The 22,779-nt window shown below is 52.1% G+C and overlaps 2 protein-coding genes across 2 annotated transcripts; both read left to right on the top strand.

Annotated features, from left to right (window-relative positions):
• Positions 1 to 1,989: 1,989 nt before the first annotated feature.
• Positions 1,990 to 5,324, top strand: LOC119466993 (collagen alpha-1(I) chain-like). The gene is made up of 3 exons (XM_037727931.1): positions 1,990 to 2,067; positions 3,127 to 3,224; positions 3,464 to 5,324. The coding sequence occupies exons 1-3, from the start codon at positions 1,990 to 1,992 to the stop codon at positions 4,215 to 4,217; spliced, it is 930 nt and encodes a 309-aa protein (XP_037583859.1). The 3' UTR covers positions 4,218 to 5,324.
• A 1,593-nt stretch (positions 5,325 to 6,917) lies between these two features.
• Positions 6,918 to 10,582, top strand: NKX3-2 (NK3 homeobox 2). Its single transcript, XM_017498703.2, has 2 exons — positions 6,918 to 7,453; positions 8,884 to 10,582. Exons 1-2 carry the CDS (start codon positions 6,988 to 6,990, stop codon positions 9,417 to 9,419), a joined length of 1,002 nt encoding a protein of 333 aa, XP_017354192.1. The 5' UTR covers positions 6,918 to 6,987; the 3' UTR covers positions 9,420 to 10,582.
• Positions 10,583 to 22,779: the final 12,197 nt, after the last annotated feature.

Here is a 22,779-nt window from a genome sequence, read left to right as displayed (position 1 = left end):
GTTGATAGTTTCTTTGCTGTACAGAAGCCTCTTAAGTTTAATTAGATTCCATTTGTCAATTTTTGCTTTTGTTGTGATTGTTTTTGGCATTTTCATCATGAAATATTTGCCTAGTCATACATCCAAAATTGTATTGCCTAGTTTTCTTCCAGGGCTTTTATAGTTTGCAGTTTTACATTTAAGTCTTTAATCCATCTTGAGTTGATTTTTGTATATCATGTAAAGTGTTTAATTTCAATCTTCTGTATATGGCTAGCCAGTTATCCCAGCACCACATATGGATAGGGTGTCCTTTCCCCATTGCTTGTTTTTGTCAGCTTTATTGATAATCAGATGGTTGTAGGTGTGTGTCCTTATTACTGGGCTCTCTATTCTGTTCTATTGGTCTATGTGTCTGTTTTGTACCAGTACCACACTGTTTTGGTTACTGTAGCCCTGTAGTATAGTTTCAAGTCAATTAGCATAATGCCTCCAGTTTTCTTTATGCTTATGGTTGTCTTGGCTATTTAGGCTCTTTTTCGGTTTCATATGAATTTTAAAACAGTTTTTTTTCTATTTCTGTAAAGAAATCACAATGATAGTTTAATAGGAATAGCATTGAATCTATAAATTGCTTTGGGCAGTATAACCATTTTAATTCTATTGATTATTCCTATCCATGAGCTCATCTCTAATTTCTTTGAGCAGTGTTTTTTGGTTCTCATCACAGAGATCTTTCACTTACCTAGTTAGCTGCATTCCTAGGTATTTTATTCTTTTGTGGCAACTGTGATGGGATTATGTTTCTGATTTGACTCTAGGCTTGGCTGTTGCTGGTGTATAGGAATGCTAGTGATTTTTGTACATTCATTTTGTATCCTGAGACTTTGCTGAAGTTGTTTATAAGCTGAAGGAGCTTTTGGACAGAGATTATGGGGCTTTCTAAATATAGAATCATGTTGCCTGCAAACAGGAATAGTCTGACTTCCTCTCTTCCTATCTGGATGCCCTTTATTTCTTTCTATTGCCTGATCACCCTGGCCAGGACTTCCAGAATTGTGTTGATTAGAAAAGGTGAGAGAGGACATTCTTGTCTTATGCTGATTTCAACCGGAATGCTTCCAGCTTTTGCCCGTTCAGTATGATGTCAGCTGACATCACTCTTTTTAAATTTTCTTCACAGTACTTACTACCATCTGATGTTTTCTTCCATTGTTTTGTTTAGGCATTTGCCTATTTATGATGTTCTTCCACTAGAATGTTGGCCTGTTGAAAGTAGGAGTTTACAAGGCCTTAAACTACAGCTCCTAGAATAATGCCTGACACAAAATAGGAACTAGCTGGAAATTTCCGGAGAAGAACTTGGCTTAGTACTGCAAGGTCTTTCAGAACAGTGTCTTAGAGAAAAAATATATATAATAAATCCAGAGGACTTTCATTGTATTTCACAAGCACCTGAAACTCAGCACAAGCAGTAGTACATAGCACTTTTCTCTTTATCTATTCAAACTGGCTCCTCTTCCTGCCCTCCCCAAGCCTGTAAATAGAACCGCCATCCACCCATCCACTCACGGTCTAGTAGACAACCCAAATAAGAAAATAAAACCCTTCGGAGCCGGTTGGCTGTAATCCTAGAACTTTGGGAGGCTGAGACGGGCGGATCACTTGAGGTCAGGAGTTCCAGTTTGGCCAACTTAGTGAAACCCCTTCTCTACTTAAAATACGAAAATTAGCTGGGCGTGGTGGTGCATGCCTGTGGTCTCAGATACGCATGAGACTGAGGTAGGAGCATCGCTTGAACCTGAGATCTCACCAGTGAGATCTTGCAGTGAGCTAAGATTGCACCACTTCACTCCAGCCTGGGCGAGAGAGTGAAACTGAGGTTTGTTTTCAGTGCCTGAAGTTTCTGATGCTTAGGGTGAAATACCTGTTTGTATCGTGAATAAATTAGTTTCTTAAAAAACATACCTATGGGCGTCAATAAAACACACAGGGATGCCTGTGACCTAAATGGTCATTGAGCGAGAGCTTCGGTTATATACTCACAGCGAGCAGCCTGCAGACCAGCAGCGTGAAAGGCAGGATAGGGTAGGAGGTGGGCCAGGGCTTGCTGCAGCCTTGTTCTTAAACTTACCCCAAGACTCCGGCGCCCTGCTCCAGTCTCTTCCCCCTGGCCCTGGAGCAAGGTGAATCTTCAGCGGAGGTGCTGACCGTGCCTGGGTGAGTTTTTTAAAATGAAGCATCTCCGCTATTAGATCCCTAGCAGCGCGAGGCTGTGGACACGAAACTAGAAGCAAAACACTCCGTTTTGTGTACTGCTTATTCCCATACCTCCCTGTAATAAAGGTACACACAACCCCAGAGGGATGCCCGCTAGGTGGCGCTCGTTCTCCACCTTACCCAGGAGGGTTCGAAGCCGGCACTTGACTTTTTAACACCCTGAAAGATGATTTCCAACCCTGGCTTTTTCGGTAAGAAAACTAAGTCCCGAAGAGGGTCTTACGTGAGGTTGCTTCTCTACGACTCAGAGCCGCGCACATAATCTGGTTTCTGAACCTGAGTTTCCATCACCTGGCTGTCTCTACACATGGTTTAGTTTGTTGATTATAATAAAATGTGTTTCCTTATTTCTACATAACGAGGTTTACGTTCAGATCCTCAGGCCTTGGTGTGATTTGTTTTCAAATGTGTGGAACAGAAAAAAAAAAAAGTCATTAGAGTTGCCTGACTGAATTTTCTCTTTGATTACCTTAAATCCGAACGAAGCTCCTTTTCCAATGAATAATAAGTAATTAGAAATGGGTAAGATCTATAATGGGAAACAATAAGTCTGAAGGTTAATGAGAAAACTCGATTAAAGTAGAAAATCCAAATGGTTTTGACATCAGACAGAGCCTGATTTAAATCCTGACTTAGCCACTTACTAATAGGAGTCACAGTTTCCTCATCTGTAAAATGGGAATAACAATGTTTTCTACTCATTCCAGTCCCAGCGGTGTGTACATTCAATGAAACAATAGGCTTTAGTTCCTAGCACACTGTCAGTGAGCAATGTTTGTTAACTACCTTTTATATTATAGTCAGTTACAATACAGCTTCTCTCTGCAGTCTGATATATTTGGACCATGTGCATGAAAAACTTTGCAGGGGGCTGGACAATTCAGGAACGCAGGCGCGGGTGCCCGACGCTCGGGATGCTTAGGCGGTTTGGAGCGTCCTCGCGAGTCTGTGGACTGGGACCGACGGTCAGTGCTGGGCGCGACCTCTGCCTGGACCTGGCTCTGGCGAGCCTGCAATGCCCCCAGCCCCCGTTCCCCGCCACACATACCCTTCATTTGCTCACTCAGAGAAGCACTGGCTTCAAGAGGGCATCGGGTCCAAACCCTCGTTTTAAAGGACTGGAAGTTAAAGAAGGCAGGTGACTTCAGTCAAAGTCACCGGCGTCTGAGAGACGAGCCCCGCGTGGCCTTTCGTTGCTGGGTAGCACTCGGTGGGCGCGCCCTCCGGCCACTGGCCTCAGGGAAGGCGGCTCAGGGCGCAGGTGGCAGGCGTTGGGGGTGAGGCGCGCGGTGGCACCGCCAGGAAATCCCCGGCCGACTGGGCGCCCCCGGGAGCGCGGGCACGTGCGCAGCAGCCTACAGCGCGCCCCCGAGGGCCGGGGCTTCCCCTTCCCCGCCCTCCCGGCTTTCGCAGCAGAGTCCGGCTCTCCGCCCGCCGCCTTGGAAGCCTCACCGCACAGCAGCGTCCCCAGCCCGGGCTGTTCCGGGGACCGGAGGGTGCAACGCGTAAGGGGCCCGCCACATCCTAACTGCCGAGGAGGAGCAGGAGGAGGGAGGAGGAAGAAGAGGAAGGTGTGGCGGAGGAGGGGAGGGAGGCAGAAGAAAGAGAGGCCGAAGACTAGAAGAAAATGGGCCCGGGGAAGCCGAGGGGGTGCGTCGGGGGAGCAGGGCGCGGACGCCGAGCGAGCCCCGCGCCTCCCAAAAGCCTCACCGGCCGCCCCGCCGGGCCGCGCCGCTCCGCCGACTCCCAGGCCGGCTCAGGCCGGAGCGTGGCACCGTCGGGAGGTTGCAGAGTTCCTGGAGCTCACAGCTGAGCCCGAAGGAAGTCGCCCTCGATGGGCACGAAGCGGGGCCCAGGCACGCCCGCGAGATCGCGTTAGGATCTGCGGTCCTCCGACTGGCGCGGGCCTGCTGCGCCTTCGCCACACACCCCCACTCTGGGCCTGGACTCCGCAGTGACGCCGGGTATTTCTGAGCATCTGACCACCTCCCGTCCCCCACAGCCTTTTCGTTCCCACCCAAACCCTTACTAGGAGCAGCTTCTAGTTGCAGCTCAGGACCCATGAGTTCACTCTCTCGCCAAGCACTCAGCTCCCGGCCCTGCCTACGGTCACCCGCAGACCTAATGGTCGGCTAAGCGCCGCAGTGGCCCGAGATGACACCAGGAGCCTCCCTTGCTGTGCGCTTCCGGGAGACGCGGAACGTCTTTCTCACACTCCTGGTACACAAAAATACCCAACAACTCAAAATCGCCGAACCACATCTTTTCGCGCTTTAAAAACCTCTGCCCGAGCCTGTGGCAGGAGCATATCCAACTGTGTTTTGGATTTATTTTTAAACATCGAATCGAAGGGAAGGGGGGGGGGATTCGCAACTAAAGCGTAGTTTTTTTTTCAAGCAAGTCTTTACGTAGCCCCAAACCTACTCTAGTACTCTGTCATTCAGCCCCAAACATCTCTGCCTGCCCTTATGGTTCGGATCTCACTCCACTATTAGCACCAAGTCCTAAATCCACAAAGAGATAGCTGTGCAGGACACCAAACCCACGTCTGCCTTTCCCCTACCTTCCAGGCAACCGGTGTCAATCTCCTCACTGTAGTTCCCAGCATCCCAGCCTGGGGTGCGGAGAACGATAATTTAAATAACATAGCGGGGAGGAGAGGACACGCAGTTTTGAAAGACGGTAAGCATTCAGCTGTGTTGCCCTCTGCGTCCTTACACTTGCTGAGCACTGACACCAAATTTAAACCGCGTTCCTTCAATACTGATGTAATTGTAAAGAGCTATAAAGGGCAATGACCTCTTGAAGTGAGTGTTTTTTTCCCCAGGTACCCTACAAGGTCTGCACAAATCGAGAAAGCATCATGTAGCAGAAATGCTGAAAACTATAGGTGCTGCAAAACCTCATTCTGAGGCTGAAAACTATGAATAGTGGGTGTATTTTCTCCTGCGGTGCAGAAAAAGAACCACCAAAAAGAAAGCAACAAGGGAAAATGTTATTTATTTTAATGATACCAAAAATACCAGTCCTAGCAATTTATTAAAGTAAAATCATAGTCCTTTAAACATATTTAATGGTTCAAGTTTGTGTATTTGGTGTTAACCCTCTGGTAAAGTTTATGGAGAACAGTGAAGTACGTTAATTGAGCAAATTTTATGTTAAAAAAGGAATAACAAATTTAAAAATGTTTTTATATACCCACAATATTTGTATTTCTTAGCTTGGTTCCTCCTATTACATAATAGAATGCATTTCTTCTTTTTTAAAGAGCAAAAAGTATTGTCACTTCTGGATCACTTTATTATAGTAATTCCTAGATATACTCTTAAGCAAACAAACATATCTATTTATAATTTTATTCAACGCACAGGTAAGAGATTAAAAAAATGAAAGTTTTCTTTTCTTCCTGATGCAAAGCTTAACAAACTCCAATTAAATTCAGTATTGATCGGCCAGGAAAACAACCGTAAAATTTACAGAAATTCTCCCAAAGATGCCTTTCAGTTCTTCTCTTCTCCTGACCTTACTTCTAACGACACCATTTTTTCTAATTCCTCTATAAAAATTGAATCAAATCAAAGACTGCGAGGAAAGAAAAATATTTCTATAGTGATCTTAATTAACTGATCATTTCAGCAAAGAGCATTAGCAATGAGGTATCAGCGAAACTGTAGGGAGAAAAAAGGATGCATTTTGTTCTTCGTGTTTATGACTCTTCCTAGAGAACAAAACTACGAGCATGATTTATGGAACTGCATTATTTTGGATTTTCTCCGCAGATTTGACTCAACTTATTATCAGTATTCTATTAAAGTTCTGGAATAGGTGGATACATCTGCAGAGTAAGAAACGTGATTTGCCTCCGGTGGATGAGCCTCCCAGTTGCTGGAGAGTGCTTCGAGGACCAGGCTTAGGAGAGAAGGGGTTAAGTCAGACCCTGTCTTTAGCGGCGCAAAGTGCCCAGTTTTGTCTGTTAAAGTCAGCGTCGCCCAACTGGAGCCAGCCAATGCACGGCCGGGAGCGCCTGGGACAGCCCAGTGGAGGGGCGTGGCCTGAGGCTGTCACTCAGCAGTGAGGAATGACACCCTCGCGGGAGGGGGGCCGTACAGTGGAACGCTAGGAAAGGAAAGAGAAAAGAAACAGATAAAACCCGGGCAGGGGGTAAAAAGGTGCCCCGCGCCTCCTGGAATCCAGCGGCCGCGGCCGCCACCGCCATCGCCGCCGCCGCCGGGGCTGGGCTCCGGAAGAGCCTGCCCAGTCCGGCAGGGAAGGACGAGCCAGGAGCGAAATCCTGCAGGCGGGGAAGGGACAGGCGCGCAAAGAAAAGTGACTCGGGCCGCGCGCCCCGGCGGCGCTCGGGAGGGGACTGCAGCCGCGGAGGGGCCCCCGCCAATCCTCCTTCACGTCCCCCGAGGGGGCAGACCCCGGCCCGCCCCTAAGGGCGAAAAGGGCTGAGATAATCCAGCTGAGCTGCGCAAGGAGAGCGTCTGGCTCTGGATTCCGGGGGAGGGGGTCACCGGGCGGGGTGGGCCTCTGAGGTGGGGGTGAGGGTCGGCGCAGATCCTGGGACGCAGTGGGGCGGGGGCTGCTGGGCCGGGCAGGAGTGGGCGGCTGCGGCCTCGCGCACCCGGCTCACTCGCGCTACTGCCGCCGGCGCTCTCCGTCCAGCTCGGAGCTGCTCGGCGCCCCAGCTTCCCGCCCCGCCGGCCGCTCCGGCCCGCGGCGCAGATGGCTGTGCGCGGCGCCAACACCTTGACGCCCTTTTCCATCCAGGCGATCCTCAACAAGAAAGAGGAGCGCGTGGGGCTGGCCGCGCCAGAGGGGCGCCCGGCGCCCGGGGGCACAGCGGTGGCGGTGGCTGCGGCACCCGCTGTCTGCTGTTGGCGGCTCTTTGGGGAGAGGGACGCGGGCGCGCTGGGGGGCGCCGAGGACTCTCTGCTGGCGTCTCCGGCCGGTACCGGAACAGCTGCGGGGCGGACTGCAGAGAGCCCGGAAGGCTGGGACTCGGACTCCGCGCTCAGCGAGGAGACTGAGAGCAGGCGGCGCTGCGCGGACGCGCCGGGGGCCAGCCGGGCCGGCTTCGCGGGGGGATCCTTGAGCCTCGGCCAGCCGATCTGTGAGCTGGCCACTTCCAAAGACCTAGAGGAGGAAGCCGCGGGCCGGAGCGACAGCGAGATGTCCGCCAGCGTCTCAGGTCTGCTGCGGCTTCGCGGGGATGGGGGCCGGGCTAAGGGGATGGACGTGGAGGGCAACCATGCCGAGTGGGGTGGCCGGCTATGAGCACCCTGCGCCCTGGGGCTCGGAGGCTGGCCAAGTCCCGAAGTTCTGCGCGCTGGCGCGAGCTGCTCTACCCCTTGGGAAACTGAGCCCGGGAGAGACCGGAGGAGCTCCTCAGAGCCCTGCGTCCCGTCCCGGGGCGAGGCCTAAGACATCCCGGGCCCATGTGCATTAGACTGGGTTGGAGAATCGCTGCCCCCTGCATTCGCGGTTCTTTGAGTTCGTCGCCAATGCTTTCTGCCGTGTCTGTCCCCAAACCCCCAAAATCAGGGAAGCCGAAAAGCAAGGGGTTCAGACACCTCAGATAGCCAGTGCCTTAGCTCTGGACCAGAGACCCTGCCAGCTCAGGGTCCCAGGGCCTGGCCCCACAGTAGGTGGATATGTGGTGAAGAACACCTCAGAGTGGGCCAGAGCTGAGAATCTGCAGAACTAGAGCTTTAGGGAAAGGGCTGGTGTGGCTTTCTCAGACCCGAGGTCTGGGAGAGCAGCCCTAGGCCAAAGATCCCGGAGTGGGCCTTCAGTTCGTCCTGGAGGCGGGAGAGGCCTCCTCAGCCGTGGCCTGGCCTGTTCTGTGGTCTGGAAGATCCCGGTGCCTGCCCTAGTTGGGTGCAAGCTTCTGTAGTCTCAAGCAGCGGGGAGCGCTGGACCTTTCTGTTGGAGTGCTTCGGGAGGGCGGGTAAGAGGCTGAGAAGCTGGTGTGGGATTAGGGTCCCAAAACTCGAGGCAGGGGTAGCCCCCTCTATTTACTCTCCAGTCCATCCTCTCATTTCCTTGCGAAGAGGAGAGGAGCCCATCTAAGGCCTTGGCTCAGACTGTTTGCAGGTCCCTCACAGCAATCCCGGGCAATTCTACCTACCTCTGGCCCCTGGATCCGCCTCCACCTTCCCTTACCTGCACCAGACCAAGTGTGTGCTGCGAGGACGCGCGCGTGTGTGCGTGTGAACTGAGTGTGGGGAGGCGCGTGAACCCAAGCAGAGAGACGGAAATGCAGCCTACAACTCCAGTGCTCAGCGCTGAGAGCTGAGAGTTTTCACGGATGATCGGGTCCAGTGCCCCAAGTTACTGAGAGGAGCCTGGGGCCCAGAGAGGGTGGGGAGCTGGTCTTGACAACAGAGCGTTGGCACAGCGGCTGAGTCAGCCGTCCTCCTTTGAAGAGGCCTAGATCGGATACCCAGTGGGGCAAGATTCTGAGATCTGCCTCCCGGGCCCAGGGCCTCCCAGAGCTCCGACGGAGTGGGATCAAAGTGTATTTCCGCCCCACCCCCGTGACCCCTGCAGTTGAGGCCCAGCCTCACCTCGTCTGTGGCGCTGACAGTCTCTTGTTTCTGTTCCCACCGGGGTCCGCAGACGACCGCAGCCCAAGGACCGAGGACGACGGTGTTGGCCCCAGAGGTGCACACGTGTCCGCGCTGTGCGGCGGGGCGGACGGCGGGGGCGGCAGCGGGCCGGCGGGCGTAGCGGAGGAGGAGGAGGAGCCGGCGGCACCCAAACCACGCAAGAAGCGCTCGCGGGCCGCCTTCTCCCATGCGCAAGTTTTCGAGCTGGAGCGCCGCTTTAACCACCAGCGCTACCTGTCCGGGCCCGAGCGCGCCGACCTGGCTGCGTCGCTGAAACTCACCGAGACGCAGGTGAAAATCTGGTTCCAGAACCGTCGCTACAAGACCAAGCGCCGGCAGATGGCCGCCGACCTGCTGGCCTCGGCGCCCGCCGCCAAGAAGGTGGCAGTAAAGGTGCTGGTGCGCGACGACCAGAGACAATACCTGCCCGGCGAAGTGCTCCGGCCACCCTCGCTTCTGCCACTGCAGCCCTCCTACTATTACCCCTACTACTGCCTCCCAGGCTGGGCGCTCTCCACCTGCGCGGCCGCCGCAGGCACCCAGTGAACTGGCCTGGGCTGAGGCCGCGAGTGATTCCCCCGCCCCGGCTCCGGACCGCCGCTGACCGCTGTAGGCTGTAGCCTGCACGGGGCGCCCAGCCAAGGGGGCACCGGGAGGTGAAACCCAGCTCCAGCTCCGGTTGGCCAGGACTTGTGCTCTGGCAGCTGGGCTGAGTCTGCCCCGAGGGGGCGCCTTTTTCTAATTCGAACAGGGGCACCCTATGGCCTAGGGGCCCTGATAGCCCACCGGCCTGGAAGCCCCTGGACTCTATTTATTGTCACGACAATGTTGGAGTTGAATTTGGATTCAAATTATGTCTGCCTGGGGGTGGTGTTTTCCCTGAGCGGGAACTCCTGGAAACCACATAGCCTTGAATCCTCGGAATTTCAGGCCTGCTGGGAGCGTCCTGCACTAGGCCACACGAGTTCATGGTATCCATGCTACCAATCTATGTGTATCTACATATCTTTTATTTTTGGAAATTGCTTTTGTAACCAAGGGGTGCGAAATCCTGACAGTCCCAGGCACACCAGGCCAGGGGTTGATTTGTAACGTGAAGTTTTGGGTTTTCAGGCCCTCCGCTCCACCCCTCCGGTGTGTCAGAGCTCGGGTGGGGGCGCCCGATTAGGGTGCTGAATGTAAGGAAGGGAGCCTCCGAGCGTGGTGCAAGCCGGGTGTCTCACACCTTCCCTCTCTGAAGCCCAGGTCCGCGCCCAAGCAGGAAGCGCCTGGGAGCCCCCGAACGAGGAGAGCGCACAGCCGGGCAGCCCTCTGCAGAAATTTTTCTTCAGTTTCTTTTTATTTGTTTAAAGGAGGTTAAGACGTGTAGCACTTTTCAGTTGTTTGTATTCAAATGACGGTTATTTTTGTATTCAATGTGAATATCCCTGGCCAGCCTTTCCACGGCGCCCACTGCAGTGCCGCCTCCTGGCCCTCAGTCTTTACCTTCCGCCCCCTGCAACTCCTGTGCTGTGGCCCGGGACTCCCCTCTCCGCCCCTCACTGACCCTGAAACAGGTGATCCTACCTGTCTTGTCAACCTCGCCGCTTTTCGCCTCCTTAAGGGCACTGTGCACTCAACTAGAGTATTAACTGTAAAAAGATTTGTGAGGTTTGGAAGCTCTATTCGCTGTATTTTTTCTTTAATTTATAAACTTTTAGTTTAACTTGCCCTCTGGACGCCGCGTTTTCTCTGACACTGTCTCTTTTCGACTTTGGGAAACCAGTAAGGAGGGCTGCAAATAGCTGGGACCTTTTCCAACCTCTTTTCCTTGCACCAAGGATGCTTAGTCTCTCCTGGGAGCAACCCTGCTGCCCGCCCACTCCTCAAGCACGGTGTAAACCTGGGCAGCTCAGAGAAATAATGACTTCGGGGGCTTTGCAGGAGTCATGGATGAATCCCACTGAATCTGGGAACAAATTCCTAGGATTTCTCCCCATCCTCCCGTGAGCATCGGTTTCAGAGCCTAGTAAGACCGCATGGTTGAAGCCCCAGCCAGTGACTTTTCCCCCATCCCAATATACTGACCCTTTTACCTCCCCTTACCCTACCCCAGTTCTCTCTGCTTTCGATTTTAGGAGCGTTTCTCTACGTTATCTAGTTTTAGTTTCAAGAAAGGTTTGGTGAAAACTCCCGCTAAAATTCGGAAGCGATTAGTTGCAAACCAGGCTCGAAAAACGTGTCTCTCGGAGAAGGGTCACTTGCGAGTTTACCTCCCACAGGTGCAACTGGCGCTCTACAAGGTTTCAAAGGGCTTTGCCGCACTCAACTACAGGGCGTCATTTGATCCTCAGCGAAGCTCACCAGGGGAGCAGAAAATGAGCAGGGCACCGGTTATTTATTACCCCATTTTGCAGATGATCATACCCAGCTGGAGCTCCCAGACTCCCCAGAATGCCACGGATTCACTGGAGCTAAATGCTCACCTTTACTAGCCGCTCGCTCAAGCCTAGTGCCCAGCTAGCAAGGAAGAGTTAATGCCACATTGCGGACGTTGAAGCCTCCAGTCCGCGGGACCGGAGCCGGGAAACACCAAAACCCAGGCCGAGGCTTCTTTCAGTTTCACCTGGGGCCGAAAACTCGATTAGCTCTCAGCCGCAGCGGCGACTTTTCCCAGCTCCCAGGCCTCCGAGCTTTGGTACTCTAAAGACCTTGACTTGGGGTCTTGCAAGTCCTCAGACCGGCCAGGGCGGAGCGTGGTACCAAGCGTTTCACAAAATGATCCCCGCTTCCGGAAACAGCAAAATGTAAAGGGAGAGGAAAAGGACCTCGGGATATGCACACTCCCACCCGGTCCCCCACTCCAGTCCAACTACCTTCCATATGCTTCTCGCAATCGTCTTGTTTCTTTACAAAACGCTTTAAAATTCTATTTTAATTTTGAAATTAATCATGAATGTGTTTTCCTTGTAGAGAGTTGGAACATTTCCGATAATGCTAGAATCTCCTCTCTTCCTCTCCCCAGGGATCACCACTTACCGAGGAGTTTTTTAAGAGGAGGGATTTTTCTCCCTTTCTGAAAAGGCAGTTGCTTCTTGCTGCGTCTTAACTTGGTAGTTTGTTCTCCATCTTTGCTGACTGGGCAGTGGAGAACCAGGGAGTTTCTATAGAGTAGGAAAAGGCACGGAGGTCTGGGTCGCACCCCCAGCGGCTCCATCTTCCAGCGCAGACTCCAACTACCCTGCGGACCCGGGCGCCCCTTCCCTTTCTCCCACTTTCCGGCCCCCTGCCTGGGCCGGCTCCGCCGGCTGGGTCCAGCTGCCCGGGAAAAATGACTCAAATGAATTCAGTTTGATCCGTATTATGGCAGTTTCCCTCCGAGCTGTCCCGCGGTTTGGGTCGGAGAGAATGCTCTGAGGTCTGATTCTGGGAGCTGGAGGCGGACTTCGGGTCCAGCTTCTGCTCCGAGGAGTTCTCCCCGCATTTCGCGATCCAGATCGGTGTCTTTACTTGGGTCTTCTGCCGCAGACGCGGCTCCGGGTGAAAATTTGCACTATTACTTTTTTCTTTCATCGGTTTCTTTTCCTTCTCCGCTATCCTCTCGCCGCCTTTCTTTCTTTCTTTTTTTTTTTTTTTTTTTTTTTCCTATTTTTTATTTTATTTTATTTTTGGAAAGATGAGTAGTCCTGCTCACTGCCCGCCCTGCCTACTAAAGGGCATCTTCGTTCACCCACTGCCGGCATCCCCGGCTGCTCCTCTGAGCCCTCTCGGCCTTCTCTGTGCCTGGTCGCCCGGAGCAGTGGCAACCGCCGCCTGGGCCCGGTGGACCTTCGGCCTCTTCATCATTCTCAGTCCCTTTGGCGCTTAGCGAATGAATCTTAGAGCTGGCCTTGGAGATTTTCGAATTCGACCCACCCACTGTACAGATGGATAAACCAAGGCGAGGGGAATGGCTGGGAAAGGGGGCGGAACAGGCTATGACTTGCTCTGAAATTTGTCCCAAGGATTCAGGTCGAGCCCACAAATCTTACTCCCAGCAGCAAATTTGGGATCAACCAACCGCCAAATGGCTGGTGGGTCTGGGTGTGTGTGTGTGTGTGTGTGTGTGTGTGTGTGTGAGAGAGAGAGAGAGAGAGAGAGAGTGAGTTTGGGGGTGGGGAGGAAGAAAGACCTGACTTCCTGCCCTAGCTAGTCCCAAACCGCCTCTCGTTTTGAGATATTAGGTTTGAGGGGCTCTCGGATCCCCAGAGAGTAACGTAGATGAGTAGGGATGACAGAGTGAGTTGAGATTGGGTTTCATTTTAGAAAATGGCTTAAAGGCTGCACCGAATCCCAGCACCTTCACTGCTCCCCCACGCTGGAAAACAGAAGAGGGTGACATTGACACATCATTCGAGAAGGTCGTAATCGGGCTCAACCATGAGTGCCTGTCCTCTGAGCAGGGGCTCAGCCACATCAGTGTCCAGAACCCTGAGAAACAGGGCCCGTGGAAGAGTGACATCTGGGGGCTTCTGAGTAGTGGGGAATGTGCTGAATGCGGGCTCTTGGCTTCCTCTCCGAGACGCCTCTAGAGCAGATCCTAGCAATGGCACATCCCATAGAGGCAGAAGTTCATCCTGGGTCTTCAGAAGTCCTGGCAAGCGGGGGTCCTGGGGCTCTAAATCCCTAACCGGCCGCTGGAGCTCAGCACCAGCCAGGCCAACAATCCACTCTTCTCTACCCACATTTCAGTCCGTGTTTGGGAAGAAAATGTGGAATCTGGCCTTCTCAACGCAAAGTCCACGAAGTTTTACAGAAAGCCTCCTGCGCTGCGGAGAAAAGGAACGTGAGCAACAGAGAAAATCAGACATTTCTAAACCCGCACGCTGGTCGAAGGAGCTTCTGGGCCCCAAAAGAGGAACCGGGGGCGTTTGGGCAGCACTCTTTACCAGATCCCAGGCAGATCCGCACAAGGGTCCAGACAGCTGCCTGAGCACAGCAGGGCTTCCACCTTGCAGGTCACACACTTCAGCCTGCCAGCCACCTTACTTGGCAACCGAACAGAACTGCGTGGGGACTGCAAGAGAAGGCAAATTGTTGATGGCGCTTTGTAAGTCGGAAAACACTGAGGGCGGGTAGCTAGGCCAGTGGCTGTACACGATCTGGACCCACCGCTGTTACAGACACCAGCGAGGTGGATGAAGGCCAGACCAGAGCCTCGAAGGAAGCAGCAGCAGAGGCTTCTAATCCCAAGGAGGACTGGAGGAGCAATCAAACAATATTTAACAATGAGAAGAACAACAAAAAACAACTCCATTCATTTGTCTGGAGTGTTACAGGTGATGAGCTTCCAAATCCTGTTAAGATCCGGTTGGCAGAGGCTCCCTGTAGCCTGGTGCACATGACATTCATTTTACAATTGGGGAAACACAGGCTCGATGAGCCGATGTAACTTATCCATGGCCACAGGTCATTTAGAGGCCAAGTCATAGTCCTTCAAAGCCCAGAAGCATATTTTAGGATTTCAGATGGCAGGGTAGATTGTCTTTTCTGCCAGCTTTGGGTCTGGAGTGGCCTGATCACTAACGTGTGCAAGCATTTTGAGAACGATTAAACACTGTGCAACCCGTATGGGTTCATTATTATTGCTCCCATTATCATTATTCTGAACTTCTGGGCAATGGTGAATTGGCTGAGGTAAAACAATCTGCCTCCAACTCCTGCGAGTGTCCTGTAGGTTGCTGAGCTTAGGGTCTCTCAAAGGTCTAGAGACCCTGGCTTCTGTCAGTTTTTGCTCCCCTGATACTTTTAGGAATGAGGCAATGCTGAAGTAGGGTTGCAAAAAATTGTATTATAAACGCTTACATCATCTAATAAACTGGGGGTTTTGTAGTCACATACAGGAGTTATTCAATATAAATTGGGTTGTTCAAATTATTAAAGCATTTATAAAAGTTTGATTCCCAGAGCCCTGCAGGCAGGGGTGGTCTGGTGTAGGGTATACGTTTAAGCTGAACCATGAATTTCTTTTAAACATGTTTAAAGAAATTTAAACATGTGTGTGTGTCTGAAGTTGTGCCTCCAGTGAAGAAAACGTCGAAAGTCTAAATGTGGGGCAATTCGGGGATGTAAGAACTGGGCAAAGCGCCCTGCAGCCCCGCACTCCAGCCTGAGTCCTGCCGTTTCGGGATTTTGCTTGGAAGCGGGCGGGGAAAGGTAGGAGCGTGGCTTCTGGCCGACCCAGAGCCGACCCGGAATCCGCGGCCACTAGCGAATGGCACCTTGCTGTTGTGTTGGAATGTACGGTTTAAAGGGAACACTGGGTAGCTGCGGGGGTGAGGGTGTCACCTTCCTTTGAGCCTCCTGAGAGGTAAGCTCGCTCCTGAGCTTAAACTTCTCCTCCAAGCTTGTGTGAACATGCGTGACGAGTTCTCCAGGCTCAAAGCCCGCTCTCATCCTCTTTCCCTCCCAATCCATGCCCCAGCTCGCAGTCCTTGGTGCCTCCAGCCGTCGCGTCGTTTGTGCGCCCCGGGAGCCCAGAGCGCCTAGTCTCCGCAGCCCTTAGGGTCCCCTGCGAGCGCCTGCATTAATCCGCACCGCTTCTGCAATCGCAGCTTTAAACTCCCGGCGTGAGGATCCGGCGCTGGGTTCTGTGCGGCGAGCCTGGGAGCTTCTTGGTGAGTTCTTTCCATCTCTGTCCTGGCCCCCTTCTTTAGCTAAACTCAGCCTCTCTCCCTAGGACCTTGGTGTGTGTCCTTGCGCCTGGGGGAGGATGCACTATGTGGAAGCTTCTCTGCTGCCTGCACCTTCGAGGGTGGGAGGTGGTCAAATCGGGCTCAATTACTCCACAGGTCCACAGTGTAAGGCCGTCTGAGGACCCGGGCTCCTTAGGCCTGAGGCAACTCTGCCACTGACTTGGTCAATTTTAGGCAATTAACTGCTTTTCTCTGGGCCCCTATTTTTTAAAAAGTTGTAAGACTCTTGGGTAACGTTTAGAGTTCAGACTCACCTCTGGCTTGCAGTGGAGTAAAGCACAAAGACTTTCTACTTTAAATAATGAGTCGTGCCTTTCCTGAGCACAGTTTTTGTTTGGGCGCCGGGATGGGGAGGTGGTTGAAAGATTCGCCCCAAGTTGCTGCCCTGCAGACCTCCCCAGGAAGGTCACTATCTTTGATGGCTCCGCCATCAGCCTTCCCGGGCCTGAGCAGTCAGCTGTTTGGGAATGTCCAAGTTTTCCTCGGGGAGGACTTCTTCCAACTCACTGCGCTCCTTAGGGAGAAGGCCTGAGGCTAGTCCTCTGTGGCCGCACTAGTCTCCTGAGAGTCCCCTATTTTTGGATGAAAAACGCGTTAAGGCCAAAAAAAAAAAAAAAAATGCCCCAAGTGGTTTCTCGCCAGTGGTCCACCAGAAAGTGAGGGTGGGCAGCTCGCTGTAAAACGAGAGCCAGTAAAGCGGCTCATTTTTAATAAGCTCATTAACATTTTTGAATGCTTTTCCTTGTGCGCACTGAGGCCTCCCTGGGAGGCGAGGGAGAGCTGGGCAGCGGGGTTTTTGCGAACCAACACCCACCAGCACCTGCGCGCTGGGGTGCCACCGATTTTGGCACAAGGGACCTGGCCGGGCAGGAGTGGCTGGGCAATGCCCACAATGCCAACTCGGGACCTCGGCGTCCAGCAGCGGTGCAGCCTCATTGTGCGCAGCAGGCAGGACTGTGGCCATCGGAGCTTACCAGGCTTCGTAGGTTCAGAGGTCGCTAAGAAGCTTGGGCGACCGTGTAAGTGGCCTTGAATTGTCCCCGAAGCTTTGAGGGATCAGCAGGCCTGGGGTTTGTCCTGGTCGACTTCCTTTTGGCTTGTGTTTTTGGAAAGGGCTTCAATGGATTTGAGGCTCTTGAGAATTAAAAAACCAAGTAATGAAACTTCTGCTCACACGGGCGAGTATTTCTGCCAATGTCAGTCTGCAGTGGGAAGTCCTCCACACGCATCCTGGATGGCAGGCAGAGCTGTCACCAGGGTGACCCGGCCCCCAGGAATCCCTCTTTGTGGAGGAGGCCGGGGACACTGCCCCTCCCCTTCTCCGGAGAAGTTGAGCAGTGCATCCTTGGACCTTTGGAGTGCCTGAAAAAGGAAGCTAAAGACACACCCACGCAGAGGCGGTGAGGAAAATAAAGACTTCCTGAGGGCTGAGTAGATAAGACAGAAAGCGGCTGCAGGGAGGACCTCACTTGGCCAAGTTCTCCCACCCCTTCAGATCTTGATTTGCAGATCTTAGGTCTTCACTGAGTCGCCCACTCCCCAAATTTGAGCTAACAGTCCCTCCTAAGTCCCAGCTTCCCAGCCCTTATCACCTGGGCTCGGAGTTGGGCTCTGTTGATACCTGGCCTTGGAGCCTCTGGGAATACAGGGATGGGAACTCATGCACTTACCAGCAACCCAGTGCACCTAGCACTGGCTTGTTACTTTTTGGCCTCCAAAACATACTGGAAGAACACATGAATAAGGCCAGGGTCCTTCAGCTTCATCTATGTCTGCTCCCAACACACCCTTTCCAATCTAACCCTCTGAGGGCCTGGAGACCCTTACAAAGCTGGTGTGGGGGTGGGAGGACCAGTTGGCACTCTTCAAGCCTGGCCAAGTTCTCACTCGTGTTCTCCTGGCCTGCTGGGGGCGGGTCCTGGGGGAAAAGGCCCAGTGCAAGAGGCAGGCTTGTTTCTGGTCAAGTTCTCCAGCTTCAGCCCTCAGATTTTTTCCTGGTGGGTTTCCTGCAGTGAGCAAACCCCACCTGCCAACATCTCATCCTTGATGGCATTAAAATACACATTAACTTCCCATCACCAGCTAAGGGCTGAAAAACAAGGGCCCTGAAAACACATTCTCCGTTTCAGGTTCACTTTGGAAATGGTTCAGTTTTGAAATTGGAAAGAAACTGTGGTACAGTGTCCAGGCTGGGGTGTGTGGAGACACCCTGGGAGAGGTTGTGGCTGGTGGTGGAGAGCGGGGACTGTCCTGGGTGGGGATGAGAGGGTGGGGGAGGGGGAGGCATGGGAGGGGATTCGGCCTTTTGGGTCCTGGCAGAGCAGCTTCCCCCGGATGCTTTGTTGAGGTCCATGGGCTTAGGCCCAGCACTGGGATGTGAGCCTATGGCAGTGCTGATCGTTGGGATAGCTGCTTTCCCACAATCACCCTTGCTCTCTGGATTTCCAGAGCAGGATGTGGCACATAGTAAGCATTGAAATGTTTTCAGAGGAAAGATCCCTACCTAGAGTGTTTTAGGTTCAAGAACACTGCCACTTCTTTTGAATCTGAAGGCAGGTAGTATTGATTTCCTGAGGGCCAGAGGAGCAAAGGAAGCTGATGACTCATCCAGGAGCAATCAGCTGGAAAAGCTGGACCCAGTGACTCAGGCTTATGTCTTTTTGATACTGCAGGAGGGAAGGCAATCAAAGCTTCCTCCTGAAAAATCTCCATTGAAACAGAGGTGGACTTGGAGCCAGGCTTTCCTAAAGACCTAGTTTACAGTACTTTGCTGAAAAAATGAATAGCCCCAACAAAGATGGGCTACTGATAGGATTACATGCTCCTGAGTAATTGGCACCACCAAGTACTTGTAGCCTAGCTGATAATAAGTTTTGCAAAGTTAAACAAGGACATGAGCTGGGCACAGTGGCTCATGCCTGTAATTCCAGCACTTTGGGATGCCGAGGTAGGTACATGGCCTGAGGTCAGGAGATCGAGACCAGCCTGGCCAACATAGTGAAACCCTGTCTCTACTAAAAATATAAAAAGTTAGCTGGGCATGGTGGCAGGCACCTGTAATCCCAGCTACTAGTGAGGCTGAGGCAGGAGAATTCCTTGAACCCAGGAGGCAGAGGTTGCAGTGAGCTGAGATTACACCTTTTCACTCCAGCCTGGGCAACAAGAACAAAACTCCATCCAAAAAAAAAAAAGGACATTTAAAAACAATATATCTACGAAGATGGTAAGAGGTAGACAGAAAGTGTTGATTGATTATAACAACAACCCAAACAGTGGGAAGGCAGTCCCCACTGGAAACCTTCTTTGAAGAAATAGGTTCTGTATATCCCAACCACAACTGTAGTTGTGGTTTAAAAAGAAATTCAATATACAGGCTTTTAAGGTTTAGAAAAGAAACACATTGAAGGGAGCCTCATTTTCCAGGGCATTCCCTCTGTCCAAAAGAATCTGCAGAAGAATTTTTTAAAATAATTATTTCCCAAGATGTCAAATATTTGACTTATAATCATTGTTTTCCATGAAATACTGCCTGCAGTGAGGCGCTTCCTAAATATACTTGTCTCATTTATAAGAGGCTTGAGTCCTGCAGCCAGGAGGACTCAATGAGGAGAATGCCAGCCAAGCACACACTGAGAAGGTGGCCACAGGATGCAGGAAGGAGAACTGGAGTCCTGTCCTTTCAAAGGTGTCCAACCAGGGGAAACCCTCAACAATGAGCTCCGAGGAAATGTGCAAACAGAGGTTTCTCTAAAGGGACAAATCTTTGTTGTGGAATCCTTGTCTGTTCTCTCTTTCCTTCTTTCTTTGCTCCTTCATTTATTTAGTTGCTCAGATACTCAGCAATAATAGTTGAAAGCCTATTCTGTACCAGGGATGCAGAGAAGAAAGGTCCCTGGCTTGGCGGAGTTTACAGCCTAGTTAGGGATAAGGAATGGCGGTGCCAAAAGAAAAATAAAATACGCTGTGGATTAGTGCCTGTGAACATGCTATATTATTTTGGGAGTTAGTGAGGAAGGTCACTGGAATATCAAATATGTGTAAGAATGCTTTTAGTGGGTGCAGATACTGAGGCCGGGTCACCACCTCCCTGTCTCCATGTCTGCCTTCTGGGCTTAGTCTCTGTCCCTCTGTGTCCATATGTTCATTCCTGATTCACTGAGTACCAAAGGCAGAGCAGTGAGGGCAGAGGCCAGGCCCAGGCTCTGGGTGCTAGCCGTTGCACTCCAGCCTGGGCAACAAGGCTCCCACCCCTTTCCTTCCCCGCCCCCTTTCTTAACAGAGTCTTCCAGGGTCTTGTGGCAGGGTGGCCTAGGTACTGAATGAACTTTAGCACCAGGACCCTGGCGGCCTCAGAAATGGGATCTGAGGTCCCCATTGCTCAGAGATGCGAGGGAGGCTGAGAAGCTTCTGGAAAGGGCTGGAGGCTGCTTTTCCTTCTGCCTGGGCAGCAAACCTCCAAGCCTGTGCAGACCAATCATTGTGTCCTGGTAATCAGCGCTTTATTTAGCGCCTAATCTCTTTCCTGCTCTGCAATAAGTGCTTTCCATGAATTATTTCATTCATTCCTCCTAGCAGCTCAACTTCCATTACCTTACTTTGGGGGATCAACACTACCCTGGCAGAGGCTATTTCTGGCGGAGCTAGGGTTCGAACCTAGTCTTTCTGGCTCCAAACTACTCAGCGCTGGCCACACATGCATTGATTTCCCCAGGCAGCGATGAGGGTACCATTTATGGAGGAGAAAAATGAGGCCCGGAGAAGTGACTAAATGGGCACCAATGTTATGTCAGGCACAGAGCTAAATGTTTTACATTTAGTGCATTTCATTTTCCCCAAGCTCTTTGAGAGGTGGAATTCAAGGGCGGGTAGGAAACAAGAAAAAGCCAGCTAGGAGAGCTGTTGATTTGAAGCCTTGCAGGTCCAAATGGCAGAGTGGTAAACAGGCTTTGGAGGCAGGGCCAGGCTTATCTTCCACTTTTCCTTCTTCCTCAGCTTCAAGGCCCTTGAGTGAGTTCCCTAAACTTGGGTTCTCATTCTCCCCAAGGAATAAAAAGACTCATAGGTTGGCTTGGAGATAAAAGGAGGTAATGTAGTTAATGCCATTTGGAGTGGGTGCTTAGCAGAGAGCAAGCTCTCAAAAGATGATCAGGCCACAAGGCTGGATGGAACCAGCCTTTCTAGACTCCTGTTCAGCATCTTTCCCCTTCTTTCCCAATCTGCAAAAGAAGGAGATAATCTTTCCAAAACTCCCGGCTTCGAATAGCAAATTTCCTCTCTCTCCAGTGGAGACTGAGGCAGCAGCCAGAAAGGTAAGGATTCATTTACCATGTACCATCCCTTGGTGACAGTGCAGATTCTAGTGTGCAGGTGTCTCTGTCGGGCCTCACAGGCAGGTTGGAGGACCCAGTGCCCTTCTTCCTACCTGGGGTAACAGGAAGGAGGGTATAAGGCTCAGCAAGGCACATCAGTTGCTCTGTGTTCACCCTGGTCAGTTTCAGAGATTCTGGCCTCCCTTGCTTAGTGCCTGATTGTCAAGTTTCCCAGTTCTGGGCACTCAATCCCAATGCCTCAGCTCCAGCACACACGCGCGCGCGCACACAAACACACACACACACACACACACACACACACACACACACACACACACAGACACACTGCAGTCCCCACCACCTAACCAGGTGAGGCAGAGATTGGAGCTCCAGGAAAGGAAAGAAGATTCAACAGATTCTGCGGCGTCCACGTCCAGGTGCTTGCACTGACCATACTCTTCGGTGAATCCTGGGGAGAACCCTATAAAGTGTGTGGGATTATACCTCTTTTGCAGAGCAGCAAGCAAAGCTCAGGAGGGTCAAGTGACTTGGGCAGGGTCACACGGCTTGGAAGTGGTGAGGCAGGAACTGGCCCGGGAGCGTGGGACATCAAAGCCTGGAGTTAATGTTTGAGACGCCTCCGCGCCCCCTCCCACTTCTAGGGTGGGGACTAGTCTGTGGGAAGAGGAGAAGAGAATCCGATCGGAGTGCGGGGAAGGGAGTATTTATTCTCGGGGCAGTTTCCTATTAAAAAAACACCAACTCCGGCCGCCTCCTCCCAAGTGCCGCCGCTTGGCCTCCTGAAGGCGAGGCCTGTATATTTGTAGTTTGATTCCGCCCGTCAAGGCTAATTTCTCCTTACAACTTAATGGACTCAGCTTGACGTGCGTAATGATTCCTAATCACGAATATTATTTTCGCTAGCGCGGAGACATGTTCCAGTTGTTGTGACAGATCGCGTTTCAGCCATAATGACGGAAAATTACCATTTCTAATTCTCCGGTTTTTGACACCTAAATCCACAGACCATATGTGGCGGCGGGAACTCTGGGCCCGAAGGTCCTCCCTCCCAGCCGCAGCAAAGCAGGGCTGCAGCCCAGGGCTTCCACCCCGAGCCGCGCCCAAACGGGTGGAGAGGGAGGGGCACATGGGATGGACCCGACTTTAGCCTTTCGAACCCTTCCTCTAACCCGAGGGCCCCTACACCAAGGAGCAAAAGTCAGAGCTTGGACCGGGCCTCAGAGACTGTTGCATATTCAGGGACTGGTTTTATAGACGGAGACGGAAGGGCAGAGAGGCGAGTGCAGCTTTCCCCAGATCTCAAGGCTAGTAATTGGCGAGAAAATTCTTACTCAGAACCATCACCAGAGGTGAGACTGTTTTGTCCTTGGGCCGGGGAAAGGGAGAAACTGGCTCCCTCCTTTTTATTTGCAAGCTTCAAAACATCCAGCCAGGCAAAGGGTTTTTTGTTTGTTTTGTTTTGTTTTTGGGGATGGGGAGCATTGACAATGTGCCAGGAAATTTAGGCACAGAGAGGGTAAGTAATTTGCTCAAGATCACAGCGCTAATACGAGATGATGCAATTCACCTTCCTCTCACTTTCGGCACTCACACAAACCAGGTGTGAATAATTATGGCCACTTCTGGTGTGAGGAAACAGGCTAGTAGACGGAAAGCCCAAACTAAGTCTCCCAATTCCGAGTCCCCGCGTGTTACCCAGTTTGGTAGGTCTAGGAGATACAGCGAACTCTACTGCATGCCAACATTTTACAGGTTGTTTTGGGGGTCACTTCCCCTGCCCCCTTCTCTCCCTCCCCACCCTCTACCCACTTGAAGCTAGACTCTGGGTGAAGCCATTGAGATAGAGAATTAGAAACTTAACAC

This window comes from Cebus imitator, unplaced genomic scaffold, assembly GCF_001604975.1.
Source record: "Cebus imitator isolate Cc_AM_T3 unplaced genomic scaffold, Cebus_imitator-1.0 Scaffold249, whole genome shotgun sequence".
In the NCBI taxonomy this organism is placed as follows: Eukaryota; Metazoa; Chordata; class Mammalia; order Primates; family Cebidae; genus Cebus; species Cebus imitator.
Note: the sequence above shows the minus strand (reverse complement) of the source record. Positions and strands in the feature narration are given on the sequence as shown.

Bases quoted from the DNA above. Each gene is read 5' to 3' on its own strand.
- LOC119466993 (XM_037727931.1), top strand. From the start codon at position 1,990: ATGGTCATTGAGCGAGAGCTTCGGTTATATACTCACAGCGAGCAGCCT. The intron at 2,068-3,126 runs GTAGGAGGTGGG...AAAACTTTGCAG, and splicing joins AGCGTGAAAGGCAGGATAGG to GGGGCTGGACAATTCAGGAA. The intron at 3,225-3,463 runs GTCAGTGCTGGG...GTTGCTGGGTAG, and splicing joins TCTGTGGACTGGGACCGACG to CACTCGGTGGGCGCGCCCTC.
- NKX3-2 (XM_017498703.2), top strand. From the start codon at position 6,988: ATGGCTGTGCGCGGCGCCAACACCTTGACGCCCTTTTCCATCCAGGCG. The intron at 7,454-8,883 runs GTCTGCTGCGGC...CGGGGTCCGCAG, and splicing joins GATGTCCGCCAGCGTCTCAG to ACGACCGCAGCCCAAGGACC.